The following is a 17,597-nucleotide window of genomic DNA, read 5'->3' as shown; positions in this document are numbered from 1 at the left end:
GTTCCCCTTCTCTTCCACCTCCATGGAGAGGTCTGCCCGGCTAGCCGATGTTGTTTTTAGTTCTATTTCCCCACAGGCCATGAGTCACTCCGACACCGTGGGCCTGGACTGCGTCCCTCCTCGCATCGCCCGGCTGCTTGCCAGTTTGAAGCTGCTAGACTGTGGGTTCTTGACTCTCTCACACACCCGTAGACATGGCATCTGAGAGAGGGGCATGTGCTGTACCCCAAGATGCTGACACCCCTAAAGATGAAGGGAAGCCCGGCACCGCCTCCCGCGGCCCCAGAGCACGCAAGAGCACACGTCCCCAGGCAGCGGGGGCAGGGGGCCCAGCCAGCAGAGCACGCACATCATCACGGTTCATCCATCCAGAAAGCCAGCGCCATATGTAATCCGAGGAACCATGACAACAGCCGGTCACCTGCAAACCCCAGGCTGAGCTCGCAGTTCTTCAAAGGCAAGGGCCTGTAGGTGACTTTAAATGATTTTCCATTAATTACTTGCCAGGGAGCCCAAAATAGCTTCCCAATCTGCAGGTCTCCGTGTGAGCCCTCACCGCGACTTATAGCACCAAAGAGGGCCAAGCTGGTGCAGAGAAGTGTCCTCAGAGGCAGCCCGGGAGGGTGTTTCTGTCCTGAAGGGAGAAGCCACCAGGACGTGGGCAAACAGGTATGGCTTCTGTCAGCGCCGAGACCTGCGCATCCAGCTGCAGCTTTGGACGCTTCCACATCAGCCTCAGACGTGCCGCACTCTGGCGGAGGCTGCTGGTGTCTGCGGGAGGCGGGCCGGCCACCGACTCGCTGCAGCCGGGGAATGCGTCCCTGTCGCTAGCAGGGCACAGGCACTTTGCAGATGGATTAAGGCCCTAAACATTAAGGTAGGGAGAATATCCTGAATTTCCAGGCTGGCCCAAAATAGTCACACGAACCCTTAAAAGCAGAGAACCTTCTTGGCATCTCCAGAGGCCGGATGGGAAGTCTTAGAGACCCGAACGTGGGAAAGACCCCGCTGCTTTCGCTGCCTTTGGAGATGGAGACAGAGGCCCAAGCCAGAGATGCCGGGGACAACCTCCACCCACGGCCAGCAAGGACCCGGAGACTCAGTCCTACAGTCGCAAGGACCTGGATCCTGAGCACAGCCTGGATGAGCAAGCCCTGCCTTCTTCCCGGAGCCTCCCGATATGAGCCCAGCTGGTGGGACCCTGAGCAGAAGACCCAGCTGAGCCCACCAGAATCGGAGATAGGAATCGGAGATAGTAATCGGTGCTCTTGGACGCTGCTGTGTTTGTGGGGATTTGTTGCGGCTGCAGGAGGAAATGGAAATGGTGCCCTGCTGTGCAGCTTTGCTCCCACTCCTCAAACGGGGCCCTGCCAAAGCAAATGCAGGTTATTTTCAGTCTTTTGCTATTAAGAAAGCTTTGTCCCAGCACATTCCTCTGCAAGCGCATGTAGGGGAGGATAAGCCTGCTCATGAACCCTGAGCTAAGCTCCTCCCCTGGCCCAGTGTAGAGGCTGCTTCCACACACCATCATTCCCGGGACCGCCAGACCCAGGAATGCCCCAGCGCCCTCCCTGCAGGTGTATGCCGATTCTCAGAGCTTTGCAGGCATCACCTGCCTTGTCCTGAGCAGGCTACACCCTGGATCTGAGCTGGGGGCCATGGGTCAGACGGGGCAGGAGCCTTGGATCCCTGTCTTCAAGGAATGGACAAGTCTGAGCTCCCAAACCAGCAAGGCCCCACTCTCCATGGCATTCTGAGAGCTGTTCTTGAGGAAGATGGCTGTAGGGCAAGATGGGCCAGGACAGCAAGGTCACTGGTAAATGGACAGGGAAGGCAGAAGGCAGACATGGGAGGACAGATGCTCTAACCTAGGTGAGCCCCTGCCTGGGGCCCATGCCTTGCCAGTCCCTTCCTTCTGATGCTTTATAATGTGGCACCTGGCTCCCGGTGCCTATCTGCTCTGCTGGCCACCCCTGCTGAGCCGTTGGCTTTCCCAGAAGGGTCCTTTGTGACCCCCAGGGTCCAGCTGTGACACAGGCTTAGCACTGGGGTCACTGGAAAGATTGTGTATGGATGGGCTGAATGTTCTGAGTCCCTTTCTTACTCAAGTCCAGGAGAAAGGGTTTGCTTTGCAGAAAAATGCTCCAGGTGATTTCTCAACAACACGGAGGGAGACTCCTCTGGTGGATATGCCAGGTCTCTGAGTCCTGGAATTGAGCAGGTTACGTCAAAAATGCAAAGGAAAGAGTTTTGGTCCAACATCTTGGCTTGGCCGTGTGTCCACCACACTGTGAAGTTGGATTCCTTCCCTCCTTCCGTCAGAGTTGCCCGGACTTGCCACATGACGGCTGTTGAGCTGTCTGATTTGGACACGGGTGGAGCCCCAGACCCCACAGAGGCAATCATTCCCAACCTCACAATCAGGTGGAGGAAAGAGAAGCCTTCAGGGGGAATCAAGTGTTGATTTTTATGGGAAACAGAATTCTCAGTGGCCAAGAATCAGGGTGTTGGGAAACAACACACAGAGAGAAAAATATTTGTGTCATTCACCACAATGCTGCAAAGAGGTGGGCAAACTGGGATGGCATGGACAGTACAGTTCCGAGGGGGAAAAATAGCTGTCAGATATGCAGAAAGATGGTAATGAACAAGAACTCCACGTGAACACCCTGTGGCCTCAGGGCAATTGAGCCTCCCACTGCTGCTGACACACTGGCCTTAGCCTTGTTACACTTTTCTTCACTACCAATGTATTATGTTCTCTTATCACCTGTCTCTCTTCTCTCCAGTGTGAGCTGTGTTCACTCCTCAGTGCCTGGCACATAGAGAGTTGGCACCCCTTAAATATTTGTGGAATGGATGGATAGATGGATGGTCAGTGGATGGATGGGTGGATGGATGGTGGATGGATAGAGGATTGGGTGGAAGGGTAGTGGATGGATGGATGAATGGATGGATGGTAGGTGGGTGGATGGAAGGATGGATGGTGAATGGAAGAAGGATGGATGGTGGATGGAAGGACAGATGGATGGATGGATAGATGGATGGATGGATGGATGATGGATGGTGGATGGATGGATGGATGGATGGTAGATGTATGGATGGGTAGTGGATGGATGGTTGGATGGATGGATGGATAGATGGATAGGTGGATGGATGGATGGTGGATGCATGGATGATGGATGGATGGATGGATGATGGATGAATAGGTGGATGGATGGTAGGTGGATGTATGGATGGATAGTGATGAATGAATGGGTGGATAGGTGGATGGATGGATGGATGGATGGATAGGTGGATTTATGGTGGGTGGATAGGTGGATGTATGGATGGATAGTGATGAATGGATGGATGGATGGATGGTTGGATGGATGGATAGATGATGGATGGATGGTGGATGTATGGATGATGGATGTGGATGGGCAGGTAGGTGGATGGATGGATGATGGATGATGGATGGTGGATGGCTGATGGAGATGGATAGATGGTGGATGGATAGCAAAGAAGCTGTGCAGGACACTACAGGAAGAAGCCACTGTTCTTTTCATTGATTGTCTTGTCCCTCTATCTGCAGAGAGGCAACATGAGGAAGCTTCTTGCCTATAGAGCCAAAACAGCAGCTAATAACAAGGCCGGTGCCTGCCGAACTTTGCCAAGGAAATTTCCATTTGGAAATGAGGGTGGTGCTGGGTTTGGCAGCTGCACCATGAGGTGAACTGAAAGGATTTGCTGCTTGAGCACACATATCACCATCAGAACTTTCTGCCAGCAGCTTCAAGTTGGGGTGGGACAGTGATACGGCCATAGAACACGAGGGTGGAAAATCAGCCACAGGCCAAGCCCCAGACCCCATGCAGGCTGCCATAACAGGGAACCCCAAATAGGCCTAGCCCAGAAGCTGGAGATCCAAGCCCTTCCCACTGCTCCATCTACATGGTTCCTCCGTCAGTTAGGGGCTGCACATAGGAGGGACCTCTCACCCACTGGCCATCGTAGTGTGGGGGACTATGCACCTCAGGACCATGACGGGGACAAGGGAGGAGCATGGCTTCAGAGAATAAGCATGTTTTCCTCGTCGCTTACAGTGGGAGTTGGGAGAAGGGGAAGGAGGAAGGAGAGGGATGTGGGATGACGAGGTTGGCAGCAGACCCCCAGCACCCCAACCCACGACCAGGTGAGGAAGCAAGTAGCCCACACCCAGTTCTAGGCAGCATCCTCCTCCCTTCCTCTGGGGAAGCTCCTGAACTAGGAAATAAAGGGACCCACCCCCCCCCCCGACCGAAGCCCAGGTCCTCAGGGTGAGGGTGTGTCCTTTGATGACTTCATGGGACAGTATGATATGGCATGGTCTCGTGCTTGTAATCTTTCCCTAACAGGGAGGAGGGAAGGGGCTCTGTGTCCCACACTGGGAATTTTGGGGGGGCGGGCCTGTGAGTAATGCACCCCAAGCCTGCAAGGGCAGCTTCTTCCCCGAATCCTCCCCTCTTACCCAAACAGAGGCCCAGACAACCCAGTGGGCTCTAAGAGACCTGCAAGAGGCTCCTCTGGGGGCTGTCAACAACCAAGTTCTGGCCCAGAGACTGTGGCAGAAGTTTCATCTGCTGTGCTCAGACCGTGGTGGCCCCCGGGAGAGGCCGGCGGCAAGTCCCAGAGGAAGCATGCAATTTTCTGTCCACCTGCCAAGCCTCCCTAGATAAAAGCCAGAGGCATCAGCAACACCAGCGTGGCTCTCCAGCAGCGTGGCTCTCCAGCAGCGTGGCTCTCCAGCCGGGACCACCGGAGGACAGATTCTGCTCGGGTACCCAGCCAGGCAGACAAGCGACGCCCTCCCGCAGCTCCGCAGCAAGCAGACTGATGCGGGCTCAGGAGGCCTGTACCTGGCAGCTCGGAGCTCCAGAACCACCCGGGGCTCTGGGGTCAGCTCACCAGGCTGAGGCAGGCCAGGCCCTGACTGGCATTCCCGGGTTTTGGCTTAAGCAGCTTGCTGGTTTGCTCTGCCTCACAGCCTGGAACCTGGTGGCTGAGGCCAGCTCTCAGCTTTGGCCGGCCACCATCTACACCAGAAGGGCGCTTGGCTCTGAGCCCAACTTGCGTCATCCCAAGGCTGGAGTTTGTCTCAGGAAAGGTCAGCATTTACCCCAGCATGAGCATCAGTTGGCCACTGGGACCGGCAGAGACACCAGCCTCAGGGGCACTTGGCCCAGGCCCAGGGGGGTGCCCTGTGTCGAGACGGAGCATGGGGCCCTGGGACCCAGTGCACAGAGCTCCAGGACAGGGAGCCCAGGCGGGAGGGCTTTCAGCCGGAGACGCCGGCTGCATGTATGGACTATAGGGCCTGCTCAGCTATCCTGCTTCCCCTCCCCTTCGAGCCCAAGTGAGGCAGTGCGGACGCTCATTCTCACATGACCTGGAGTCACGTGGGTGCAGTGGAGACCCCCCCCCCCCCCCGGCCTCTCTCCCAACACATCAGCTTTCCTTAAGAAAAGGCCTTCTTCCCACCAAGACCCACCCAGCTGGGTGCCTATCAGCGTGAGCGCCCAGACTAAAGGAACAGAATCAGAGAACTGGGACCTCACTGCCCCAGGGCAGCCCCCGCTTCCCCTCAGCTCTGCGAGCACAGGGCACTCCGTCATTCTCCACCCCCCCAAGCCTGCCAGGGTCCCTTCTGCTGCTTGTCTCCAAGAAGGGGCGTGAGGGAGGTGCCCTCCAGACGCGACAGGACAGGGCCTGGTGCACACCCCGGTGACTGCCATCAGAGAGAAGCTGCGGCTAACACCTGCCCTGCCAGAGCCCTCCCGGGTCATCACCTCCTCTGCCTCCCCAAACCCATCCTGGGCAAGAGCTGGCCCAGATGCCCAGCCGGCGGGAGCTGAGTGCCCAGAGGTGGACCAGATCTCAGCCATCACGCCCGACCTGGCGGAAGACGCACGCCCATCTGGGGGCAGCTCTCGGCAAGCACTCCATCCCGGGACAGACCACGGTAGTGGGGGGACCCATGGCACAAGATCACATGGTCATTTCTGCTAGTCCTGAAGCCACAGGGGCCCTCAGCGGCCCCCACAGCAGGGCAAGGGGGTGCCTCCCCTCCTGCCTAAACCAAGGGGGCAGCTGGCTCTCTGTGAGTGCGTCCCTCCAACCAGTGCTGGACCCTTTCTCTGCACGAGTCCCCAGGAACCCAGAGCAACGTCCTCCCCAAGGGCCTCCATACCCCTCTATGGATCTGTGTGGTCCCGGCAGAGACACCCCGTTGCTCAAGGAAGAGTGTACGTATGCTGACCACCACCTCCATCTACCAACGCTGGGGATTTCAAGTGAAATGAAGGCGATTTCATTGTAAGAAGTAGGTTTGGGATTCATTTGACCAGAAATGCTTACTCTGGAGCATCGAGAAAGCCAGGATTCGGGAATGAATCACGTACAAAGCTAGACAAATGCTGTTTGTGAAAAGCTGCCGGTGGGGTAGGTCTCCTTCACGTTTCTGTTTTCCTTTCCAAACTTTATGTATTTGTTTAAAGTTTTATTTTAAAAGAGTTTGAAGTTGAGCAGTTGCGTGGCTTAAGGAAGAGCCCCATGTGCTCCCAGGCTCACGTCTTGCCTTCTTTCTTTCCAATCCCTCTCTCTGTGAACACTTTCTCTGGATCATTGGAGATGATTCTCTTTGTGTATTTTCATTTTTTTAGTAAAAGTGAACACTGAGTGGGTGGGGAAAGGTTAGACAGGGGAGCAGGCATGGTGACGGTCTCCCGGCTGGGTACTAGGCTCTGTCCCGAGCTGCGCGCCCCACTCACCCACTTGCGCAGGCAGGGCCCCGTTCCCCCCGCCATCCGCCCCAAGGCCCAGGGGCTGTGTCTCAGGCTTCCTCCTCATCCATCTGGGTTCCTGTGTCCCCGCGAAGCTCCTATGTTGAGAACCTAACGCCCAGGGTGATGGAGTTAGGACACGGGGTCTCTGGGAGGTGATGAGGTCGTGAGGGTGGAGCCCCCCACCCCTGGGCCTGGGGAGGACACAGCCTGGGCAGAGGCGGCACCCTGACCTCGGGGCTCCGGCCAGCGGCAGAGCGTGAGACGGGACGTCTGTGTGTGCGATGCGCGGCCGCTCCGCGGGAACGTTCCATCGGCGGCACCTTACCTCCTGGTCTCTCCGTGTATACGCGCTCTGAAAGGTGCTGTCCTTGGGGCACTTAGGCTCCTTCCTAACCACCGCCCACTCCCCAGCTTCCCTCGGTTGCAGCCTTATTCCTCATCTGGTGGATGCCTGCATAACTCTAAACAGCTCAGTGCGGGGGCCGTGATCCCAGCCCGCCCTGGAGGGCGCTGTGGCCCCCCCTTTCTGCCCGGTGCCCACCCCACTGCCCTACAGGACATGTGCCCTCCACTCCACAACAAGCTCAGGCTGCCCGTTCGCCCTGTAGGGTGAGCGTAACCCCGCAATGCTGGTCGTCTGCATTCAATGTTACGATGAGGTGTGAGGCTGTTGGGGCCCTGGGGGGAGGAAATTCTGTCCCCAGCCTTTCCACAGAAGCGGACTCCAGCCCGCCGGCTCCTGCACTCCCTTCATGGGCTTGGGCGTCTGGCACGCCGCCCCCTGGCCGGCCCATGGCACCGCGTCCTCGCACTAGACCAGGATGCAGGCTGGCGGGGGCTCTGGGCCCAGCAGGTGGGCCTTCTGCCCCAGTGCCGCTAGGTACACATCCCCTCTGTGGTCCGTCCCGCCCAGGGCTCCAGCTGACGGCACTCAAACCCTCCTCTCCCTCCTCACAGTGGACGGAAGCTGCACGGAAGCCAGGAGGCTGCAGAGCCTGGCGCGGGGGCATCGGGGCATGGGCTTCTCTCCCAGGGCGACTTTTCTTGCCTATGAAACAGAATTGTTCCCTCGTACAAAGAGAACATTAGTCATTCTCCACGTTGACCCCACGAAGCATTTCCTTCTGTTGTACGGACACGGGGAAGCAGAGCTGGCCTTCGGAAGCTGAATGGATGGGGAAAGAGTCCATCTTTGAGCAATAAACCCGGCCCCTCGTCAGGCCCCTTGAAACGGACATGCAGCTGAAATGACCAGCAGCCCAGGCACAGTGTCCAGGGCATCTTACGGCGGTCACATCCCAGTCCTGTGGCGTTCTGGAGGTCGGAATTGTCCAGGGCTCCCAGAGACCCAAGGAGGTGGGGGCAGCAATCAGAAATGCTGCAAGACCCTTGCCCTCAGATGGCCGGCAAACGCCTTCATCTTAAAAAGATAGAGGGGGTTGGGGCTCCATGGGGCAGGAGCAGGGCTGGAGTTGGCTCTGAACCACCTCGGGGGCAGGAGGTCTCCAAAGCCAACATCCATAAAATACCATCTCTAGATCAACGGTCTGCTCCTTGTGCCCTGGGGCTGGGCCGTGTCTAGCGGGGAAGCTGAGAACAAACACCCGCCTGTGGTAGGGCTCCCGTCCCTGCACCCCTGCCCACGCTCTCCATGCCCTCAGCGCCCACACCCCTCCTGGACAAGGGCGACCCTACAAACTGGCCCATAGGCTCCCTCGAGGCCGTGGGAAGAGAGAAGGAGGGGCAGATTGGTCAGTCCCCACAGGGGGGACAAAATATGAGTACGGTCCCCCGGGACCCCCACTCTCAGGGAAGGTGAGAGAGTACAGGGTTGGCCCTCCACGGTCAAAGCCTGGCCCCCCAGCTGGTGTAGCAGACCACTTGCCCAAGGTTCCTGTGCCTCAGTTTCCCCACTCACAAAGGGGAGAAAAATAGCCACCTCTAAAAAATAAGCAGGGTACTTCCTGACGGCTTGGCCCCTACAGTCCAGGTGAGGCCATTGTGCTCACAGCTGTCCTCAGGGCCTGGCTCTGATGACCAAGGGCTTGGGAGGCCACGTGTCCCCAGACAGGCAGTAGACAGGAGGCTCAGCTTCCCCAAGAAACTGGAAAATGAAAAGGTGACCCAAAGCAGCTCAGCCTGGCCCCCATCCCGCCTCAAGGCCACTTGAGAACTGCAAGAGAGGCTGCTGGGTGGAACGCCCTCTGTGGTCCTCCCATGAAGACCCTGGAGGGCTGCTTCCCACAGAGTACTGGCCCCCCAGACCCGGACTCAGCAGGGCTGCACGTGTGCATGCATCTGCAGCTATGGGAGAATCTGCATTCCTGACAAGTCCCCTGTGTGATGTGAGCTGCTGCTGAGGGGCTGCCCTCTGAGAAGCCGGGCTGCCAGAACCCAGCCCTCCTCTGTGTGGTCCGTCCCAGAGCCCAGGGCCAGGAAGTGCACGCATGCACCCCACTCCAGGCACAAAGGACTTACCCATCAAGGGTAAGGTGGGGAGGTGATGAAATCGGCTGTTTTGTGTTCTTACCTGGGGGTCCTCTGCGCCCACAAGATCAGCGCCTGGGAAGCCAGGGCCTGGGGGCTGCCCTTGGCCATCACAGCCCGAGTCACTCACTCCCCCTACAAACCCTAAGGAGCGCCAGCAGGGACTGGGCCTCCCTGTCCCTCATTCACGAGGCTCACTTCAGTGAGAGGCAGTTGGGACGCCATGGGCCTGGCAGTCTCTCTATCGCAAGACAAATCAAGCTGCTGACCAGACCACCATTCGGGCAAAAGGAGGAGGATCATCAGGTACAATACAGAACACCCAGTTAGATTTGTACTTCAAATAGACAAAGAATAATATTGGATATAAGAATATCCACACAATATTTGAGCCATACCTATACTGTGAAATTATTCATTTCTTATCTGAAATTCAAATTTAACTGAGTATCATCCTTTATTTTTCTATGTTAAATCTAGCAACCCCACAAAGAAGGCGACACACCCCCTGACTGATCAGGAGTGACCAGCCGCTGAGCCTGGCCTCCCAGGGCTCCCCTCCTCCCCTGGGCCAGGTTGAGCCCTGCAGGCGACATGGCGGGGACAGTTCCTCATATGCCCGATGTGAAGAATTAGACTTTTTTTCAAAATGCCATGACAGGCCCCCTGGCCAGGTGCCAAGGGAATAGGAAAAGCCTTCACTTGGTTCCCAACTGCAGGTTTCTGAGAGGGGAGCGCTGGTTTGAGTCCAAACAGTGGGTGGGAGACGCCCCCTAGAGGTGTGACGGGTGGGCTGCAAGCCACAGCTAGCACGGAATGGGAGATTTCTGCCAACCCAGCGGGCGGTCACTGGGTCCCTTGGGCACCTCACACCTCTGAGGCCCCTCAGCCCAGGAACAGGGATAACGCTGCTGTCCTTCATGTCCAGATGTCAGCACAAGGCCCAAGGAGGCCCATGGCCGAGCAGGTGGACATGAGCCAGTGGGGCCCACAGCTGGCCTCCCAACTCTGAAAGCTGTGCTTTCCATGTCAGCGTATTCCTTCGGTGTCTGGGGGGCGAGCTCCACTGTGTGCGCCAGAGAGGAACGGTCCACAGGGCAGTGCCAGCCAAGCTGGTAGGATTCCATTTCTGTCCCAGAGACTGTCAGAGTCGAGGACAGTGTGCCCAAGAGAAGGCAGACACACAAGGGCATGTCTGACCAAAGCCTTCCAAACTCTCCTTCCTCTGAACCCAGCTCTCACAACCACGAACCAGGTGTCCCCTTGGGAGTGGAGGACAGGTGCCCTTTGATAAGCAATGGTCACTACCTTCCAGAGATGACATCAGCATCCCAGGCAAGAAACTCCACTTGGGCAGAACCCAGAGCTAGTCTTGGGAATAATTCATCGTAGCCAAACTCATACAAGACTGATGAATAAACCAGATGCTTTGTGTGTTCATTGGCCATGGGAGAGAGATCCCTTTCCAGGGCCTCGGTGTTTCCCATCTGGGGTCCAAGCCCCCCATTGCTGGGATTAAGATACTTGGGAGGCCTACTGCATCTTTTGAAGATGTGGACGACACGGGTGGCAGTGGGGGGACAGGGGGATCATTCGGCCTCAGTGATCAAGAGAGTGAGTTGGTCAGTTGGTTACTGGGTCTGTGAACAAATGGCCAGCATCCTCCTACTGGGGGCCAGACCAGCCCTGGCCCCCCGGGTCTGACTGACAAGCTGGCAGGGAAGACGGATGCTGAACACGCTGTCACCAATGGTTTGCCATGACAGGCAGCGCGGGCCCCGTGGAACACTGGCTGAGTGGTAGGACCGTGAGGGACCAAATGAGGTCCTCTTGTGTGGGGGCCAGGGTAAGAAACCTCGCCACAGTCCCCCAGTCAAGGACTGAGAGAGGAACTGACCTCCGGAAGCCACCAGCCATCACCCAGCTCCCTCCCCCGCCTGCCAGGCCTGGCCTGCTCTGGTCCCCCGGACCCTCAGCTGGGCTCCCCCTTGCGAGCCCCCTCTGGCACCCAGGACCACACGCCCCTCTCCGGCCGCCCCCTGCCTGTGTCCCAGCCCTCAGCTCTCAGACCCAAGGTCACCACCCCCGGGCTCTCTCCTGACCCCCAGACAGGAGGGCCACTTCTCCCGGGTGCCGTCGAGGGGACCCGTATCGCCAGCAGCCCCCTTGGCAGATCGGACTCTATCCCCCCGGCTGTCCCAGGGGCAGCGCGCAGCCGTGGGGCACCAACAGTTCACTGGGAAGCCTGGGCGTGTGTCCGGGTCAGGCCCAGGCCCGCACCGGAGCGGCCCGCGGGCAGGGCGCCCGACCTTCAGCAGTACCCCCGAGGAACGCGCCGTTATGGATCCCACTGCAGGGAGGAGGAAACTAAGGCCTAAAGACGCTCTGCACCTTGCCCAGACCAAAGTCTACACCCGGCGGGAAGCGAAGGGCGCTCGCCGCCGCGGGTCCCGGTGGGCGTGGCCTGCGGACGGGGCGGGGCGCGCCCGCGGGGGGGGTGGGGCGGAGCCGGCGGCCCTGATTGGGTAATGCCTCGATTCCTCGTGGGACTTCCTCCAGGCCGGCGGCCCCGCCTTGGCCCCGCCCCCCCCGTGGCCCGGGTCGGGGGTGTCACCTCCACGGAGGCCCGTGGTCACGGCGAGGTCGGGCCGGGCAGTGGAAGCCGCGGGGAGCCCAGGCCGGCAGGCGTGGTCAGGTGCCCGCTCTTCTTCCTAAGCGCCTCAGTCGGCGAAGTGCGGCTGCAGTCCCGCCCCGCAGGGCGCACAGCTCGGACGGGCCGCACCAGGAGCCGCGCAGCCGGCGCCACCACCTCCCCACCAGAGCGCTTCCGCAGTCCGCCGTGCCGACCGCGCTGCGCCGCGGAGCCCGGCCGCCAGGGGGCGCCGTGGGGACCACCCCTCAGCTGCGCCTGCGCCGGCGCCGCGCACGAGCCGGAGCGCAAACCCGCCGAGCGCGCGCCCGCCCCGCAAGTGCGCCTGCGCGGAGGCCGTGGCCGCGCCCGCTCCCGCCGGGGGCTCGTCGCTGCGCGGCCGGGCCATGGGGGAGGCCGAGGTGGGCGGCGGCGGCGCGCCGGGCGACAAGGGGCCGGGTGAGGCGGCCACCAGCCCAGCCGAGGAGACGGTAGTGTGGAGCCCCGAGGTGGAGGTGTGCCTCTTCCACGCCATGCTGGGTCACAAGCCCGTCGGTGAGTGGAGCGCCGCGGAGGCCGCGGACCCGCGTGGGGGCGGGGCGGACCGGGCAACGGCTGGGGGCGCGGGGCGGAGCCTCCCACGCCCGCCCACCCACCTGCTCGTCCTCCTCCCTCGGCGCCCGGCGACCCCTGCGCCCGCCCACCCCCTCCCCGCCGACCCTGGCCCCTCCTGCACCCCTCGCACCCCCCGCACCCCCCGCACCTTTCCTCTGTCCCCTCCTGTGCCCGCCCACCCCCTCCCCCCCGCACCCCTCCTGTCCCCTCCCTCTGTTCCCTCCTGAGCCCACCCACCCCCTGCCCACCGACCCCCCTCCTGCACCCCTGCTGTACCCTTTTCTGTCCCCTCCTGAGCCCACCCCCCACCTCCGCCAACCCTGCCCCCTCCTGCAGTCCTGCTGTACTCCTCCACTCTCTGTACCCTCCTGCATCCCTCCACTCCCTAATATCCTTGCTCTGTCCCCTCCTGTGCCCACCCCTCCCACCCCCATCGCCAACCCCACACCTGCCTATACTCTTCCACCCCGCTTCCTCCTATACCCTCTCTTTGCATCTCCTACACCCACCCTCCTGTCCCCATCTTTACCCTTCCTCTGCTGATCCCTGCCTACCACCTCTCTTCTCTCCTCTTACTTGCTAGTCCAGCCCTTCTCACAAGCTCTTTTCTCCCACAGGTGTGAACCGACACTTCCACATGATCTGTATCCGGGACAAGTTCAGCCAGAACATTGGTCGGCAGGTCCCATCTAAGGTCATCTGGGACCATCTGAGCACTATGTATGACATGCAGGCACTGGTGAGCCAGATCCCACCCTCCCCCAGACACAGCTCCTCCATCTGTTTGCCAGGCCCCGTCTTTAGGGGGCCCTCTGTCCTGTGCACATCCCAGGGGGCAGCAGGAATTAACAAGGGGGCTCCAAGTAGTTTCACTAAAAACCCAAACTCGGTGACAGTAGCTGGCTCCCCTCACAGAACCTCCTTCACACGGGGTGGTCAGGGACAGTCTCTCCAGGGAGATGACCGGGGAGCTGAGGCCCGTGGGAGGAGCGGAAGGCCCCAGAGTGCTCTAGGCAGGAAGGTGACGGGATCCGAGTCTGAGTCAGGTGAATCTGGTGGCTTCTCTGAGAACCAGGCATGCAGGGTCCCCATCCTCACAGGACCCCCAGCTAGTTTCATCAGAAGGCAGGCGGCTTCACTAGGTGACCACAAAGGCCCTAAGGAACAGGGATGTTCCTCGGAACAGCAGGTGTCAGGGCCCTGTGGCAGCAGGAGCTGGTGGGCCAAGGAGCTGAGGGGCCAGGGCCCCTGGAGAGTGGGTGGCGGTGGGGGTTAGAGGTGTGCAGAGGGGCAGGGGCTTGTGCCGGGCTGAGGAAGGCTCTGCCTCCCTGGCTGACTCAGGGCCACACCAGCCCTCCCAGCCGAGGCCTTCTTTGTCCAGACCCAGTGCTGCCCTTGCTTCCTGTTGGCTCTGGGCAGGTCACTTGCATCTCCTTGTCATACCCTAGAGAGGGGATAAAGGTGAAAGCTTTGCTCTGGGGACTGACTGCGTGGCCCGCAGGAAGCATCCTGGGAGCAGCGCAGCAAGGACCAGCTGCCACGCTGAAGGAGCTGCTCCCCACGGGGGCCTCACCCCCACACCTGTCTCATCATGGTGTCACCTGGTCCCCAGACTCCCCGGGCCCTGACTCTAGACCAGTGGGGGCCAGAAGCCAGACACAGACGTGAGGGTAGCAGGGTCCCTGTCCTGGGGGAGCTCCTGGTGCAGCCCGGGAGACAGACACTGATACCCAGCACCAGGCCCACATGACCCTGGCGAGCCGCGGGGCACCACTTGGGGATTTTCGTCCGGGACAGGCAGCCCTTCTCCCCTCTCCTCCCCAGCTTCTTTCCACCTATCCCTTGTTCAGAACTGGGCAAGACATCAAGGCTCTCACCTCCTTAGACCCCCGTGCTTCTCTGGGGCTGCTGCTGGGGTCAGGCGGGACCCTGGCAGCACGAGTCCGTGGACCCCACTGCTGGGGGACCCGCAGGCCCAGGAGCTGCGGGGTTTCTGAAGCTCCAGGAGATGTTGATGAGCTCGTTTGTCGGCTAGCAGCTCGTTGTAACACAGCCCCCAGACTGCAGAGAGGAGCCGTGTCTGCTCAGTCACAGTCCAGACCCTTTCTGCCAGCAGCCCTTTCCCTGTGTCTCCAGGGTCTCTGTCCCTTTTGGCCCGTGAGACAAGTGGAACTCCAGTAAGCGCGCGGTGCCCCTCACACCACTTTGCTTTACCTGGTTTCCCAGGCGGAGGCTTGCCTGTCCGGCACCGTCTGTGCCTGCGGGCTCCTGCCCACGAAGACGGGACCGACGGTGCCACGGCCTCTCCTCGGGCGGTCACTGCACTCTGAACACACGCTGGTGGGGAGGGAGCCAGGCCGGGGCAGCTGTGGGGCAGCCTGACCACTGCCTCCCGCCCTTGCCCCTGGGGCCGTGCCAGGAGGTGACCCCGGCTGGGGGCTGGCCCTGTAGCTTTGCCTCCTGTGGGTCGTTAGGAAAGCCCAGCTCCTCACAGCCCGAGAGCAGAAAGAACGTTCTTCAGCCGCTCGCGCCCACGTGCGCAGCTCTCTGAGACCGTGTGCGCGTTTGTCACGTGCTGCTCAGTTGGCTCTTACACGTTTTTGGTGACTTGCTAAAATCACGTTTTTTTTGTTTCTATAACAAAAATCGCCGTTTTTGCCATCAGCACGAATCTGAGATTCTCCCATTCCCAAACCCAGAGAGGAACTTTGTCCTTCCGGAAGAAATCATCCACGAGGTCCGAGAAGGTAAGGCTCCAGCGGGTTGGGTCCAGTTGGGGAGTTACAAGGCAGGACGTGGGCCAAGGGCGGTGGTGTCAGGGTGAAGGTCATGAGCCTCAGGGAGGAGGTGAGGGTCGCTGGCGTGGAGATTCTTGGCCCAGGTGGACTGGGGGGGTCTGGGGGAGCCTCGGGGACTGGAGGGAACTTGTTCAAGAACAATCGGCTCTCTTTAAAAGCGGCCTGGCGGCAGCTGAGAACCACACACACAGCCGTCCCCGGCCTGAGCCATCCGCAGCATTGGGCAGGGCCACGTCTCCCACCGTTTTGGTAAACGTCAGCTGTCGCCCCACAGGAAAAGTGGTCATTGAAGAGGAAATGAAGGAGGAAATGAAGGAAGATGTGGACCCCCACAACGGGGCAGACGATGGTGAGTGGGGGGCACCCCTGACCCTCCCCTGGGCCCTGCGTGCAGCCCCACATCCCCAGCCTGGGTGTCCAGTTGGCTTGCGGCCAGAGCTGCCCTGTCCACTCCTCCCCTCGCTTGGGCGGGAGCCTCACGTGGCGGCGTGGGCGGCCCACACCACAAACAAGCCCCGGGGTGGCCTCGGGTCCAGCACCAGTCAGGTGGACGGAAAGCGTGCATTGCGGGCACAGGCCCAGCTCCGCGAGGCAGGAACAGTGGGTGGACGGGCAGGGTCCTGGGGCCCAAGGCCACAGGGGGGCGCCTCCTCAGCAGGACCCAGCTCTCTGCAGGCCCCACGGCAGCCCCAGCTCAGAGTGGCCTGTGTGTAGGTGCATAACTTAGCGGGAAGACGAAATAAAATTCTGGATATTCTGTTTTCAGCCAAATGATTTTGTCTCCCAGTTTTTTCGTCTTCAGGAAGCTTGGGGAAAGCAACAGAAAAGTCCAGCAAAGACAAGAACCCTTCGGACTTGGGGTCGAAGGAAGGGGCGGACAAGCGGAAGCGCAGCCGGGTCACCGACAAAGTCCTGACGGCAAACAGCAACCCCTCCAGCCCCAGCGCTGCCAAGCGGCGCCGAACGTAGTCGTGGCTCAGCCACGGCAGGGGGCCGGGGCACCACTGTCACCCAGCTGGACGCCCGCCGTCTGCCCTCGGGCCCACTGCGACCACCTGGGGCTCCGGGGGCCGGCTCGGGTGCAGAGAGCCGGGAGTCAGGCGTCCGGGGCCCCCCCACCCCACCCCACGCCCCCGGGCGAGCTCCAGCCATGCTGGCCCCCGGCCGGGCCACAGTCGGGGCTCCCCGGAGCAGAGCGCGGGGCTCGGGCAGGACAGCTGGAGTGGCAGGCACGGTGTCTGCTCTGTCCCTGAGGAACGCTGGTCTTGCTGGGCGACTCGGCTCTTCCCATCTGTCCGTGTGTCCGTCTGTCAGCCGCTCTTCCTAAACCGGCTGCCCCCTCGGGAGAAAGAGACTCAGGCCACCTGCCTCCCGGCGCCCGCCCGAGAAACCGAGAACTGGATATATTGCCTCATTCACTTGTACTGTAACGATGTATATAATTTGGTGGTATTTCACTATTTAATTTTTAAGAAGCCTATTTTACTAGTGTTTTATATGAAAAAAATATTGCAGAAGTTAAACCTGTGTTGTATTTTTCCTGAGATGCTTTGTGTTAGGTGGTGACTACTGAGACGCTTTCCGCTCGGTTTTTATATGCCGGAAACAGAGTTTGTAGGGCTATTTTTCTATCTCCCCGTAACTTGTAAACAGACCAAATGAGTGCGTGGAGGGAGGTGCGCGGCCGGGGCGACTGAGATGTTTTCCTTTGAGCGCCGACCATTAAAGCACAAAAGCAGCAGCCCGAGTCTTGTGATTTTGATACCAAAATAAGTTCCCTTTTCTAACAGTAGGAAGTGTTTATTTTCCGAGGCTTATAATGCAGCCTACGCTCTCCTGACTTCTTAGTGTTCACTCGATACGATGTATTTACCAACTAGAAACAGGACCAGAGTGGAAACTTTGTTGAGTGTGACAAGTCCTTCAAATACGGTAAACAAGGCAGAGCCGGGGCTGGTGGAGCTGGGACGCCCGGGGGCTCATCCTCAGGCAACGTGAGCCTCCGGGCTGAGTCTGTTCTCCACAGAGGAGGGTCCAGCCGTCCCTCCTGGTCAGCCACCGCGTCCCAGGCTCTTCGTCTGGCAAGTCACCTGGAAGCTGAATTCCCGTCCACCCAGCTGAGCCTCTGCCACCATCTGGGAGCAGGAGGCTGGCCCGTGGTGCCGCCTGCCAGGCGAGAGCAGGAAGCTCGTGCGCAGCGAGTGGCCCGGCCGGTCGGAGCCTGGCCTGCACCACGCCCGCCGTCACTTGCGGGGCCTTGAACAC

General features: G+C 59.9%; 1 protein-coding gene across 1 annotated transcript; it reads left to right on the top strand.

Annotated features, from left to right (window-relative positions):
• The first annotated feature begins 12,299 nt into the window (after positions 1 to 12,299).
• On the top strand, positions 12,300 to 17,068 carry MRGBP (MRG domain binding protein). The gene is made up of 5 exons (XM_032387658.1): positions 12,300 to 12,474; positions 13,152 to 13,273; positions 15,200 to 15,281; positions 15,607 to 15,681; positions 16,120 to 17,068. The coding sequence occupies exons 1-5, from the start codon at positions 12,327 to 12,329 to the stop codon at positions 16,299 to 16,301; spliced, it is 609 nt and encodes a 202-aa protein (XP_032243549.1). The 5' UTR covers positions 12,300 to 12,326; the 3' UTR covers positions 16,302 to 17,068.
• The last annotated feature ends 529 nt before the right edge of the window (positions 17,069 to 17,597 follow it).

The sequence above is a fragment of the Phoca vitulina genome, unplaced genomic scaffold (assembly GCF_004348235.1).
Source record: "Phoca vitulina isolate PV1807 unplaced genomic scaffold, GSC_HSeal_1.0 scaffold50, whole genome shotgun sequence".
NCBI lineage: Eukaryota > Metazoa > Chordata > Mammalia > Carnivora > Phocidae > Phoca > Phoca vitulina.
This window is presented reverse-complemented; position numbering and strand designations above follow the sequence as displayed.

Excerpts from the sequence above, each read along its gene's own strand:
- MRGBP (XM_032387658.1), top strand. The coding sequence starts at position 12,327 with ATGGGGGAGGCCGAGGTGGGCGGCGGCGGCGCGCCGGGCGACAAGGGG. Across the intron at positions 12,475-13,151 it reads GCTGGGTCACAAGCCCGTCG|GTGTGAACCGACACTTCCAC; the intron begins GTGAGTGGAGCG and ends TTTCTCCCACAG. Across the intron at positions 15,682-16,119 it reads CCACAACGGGGCAGACGATG|TTTTTTCGTCTTCAGGAAGC; the intron begins GTGAGTGGGGGG and ends TTTGTCTCCCAG.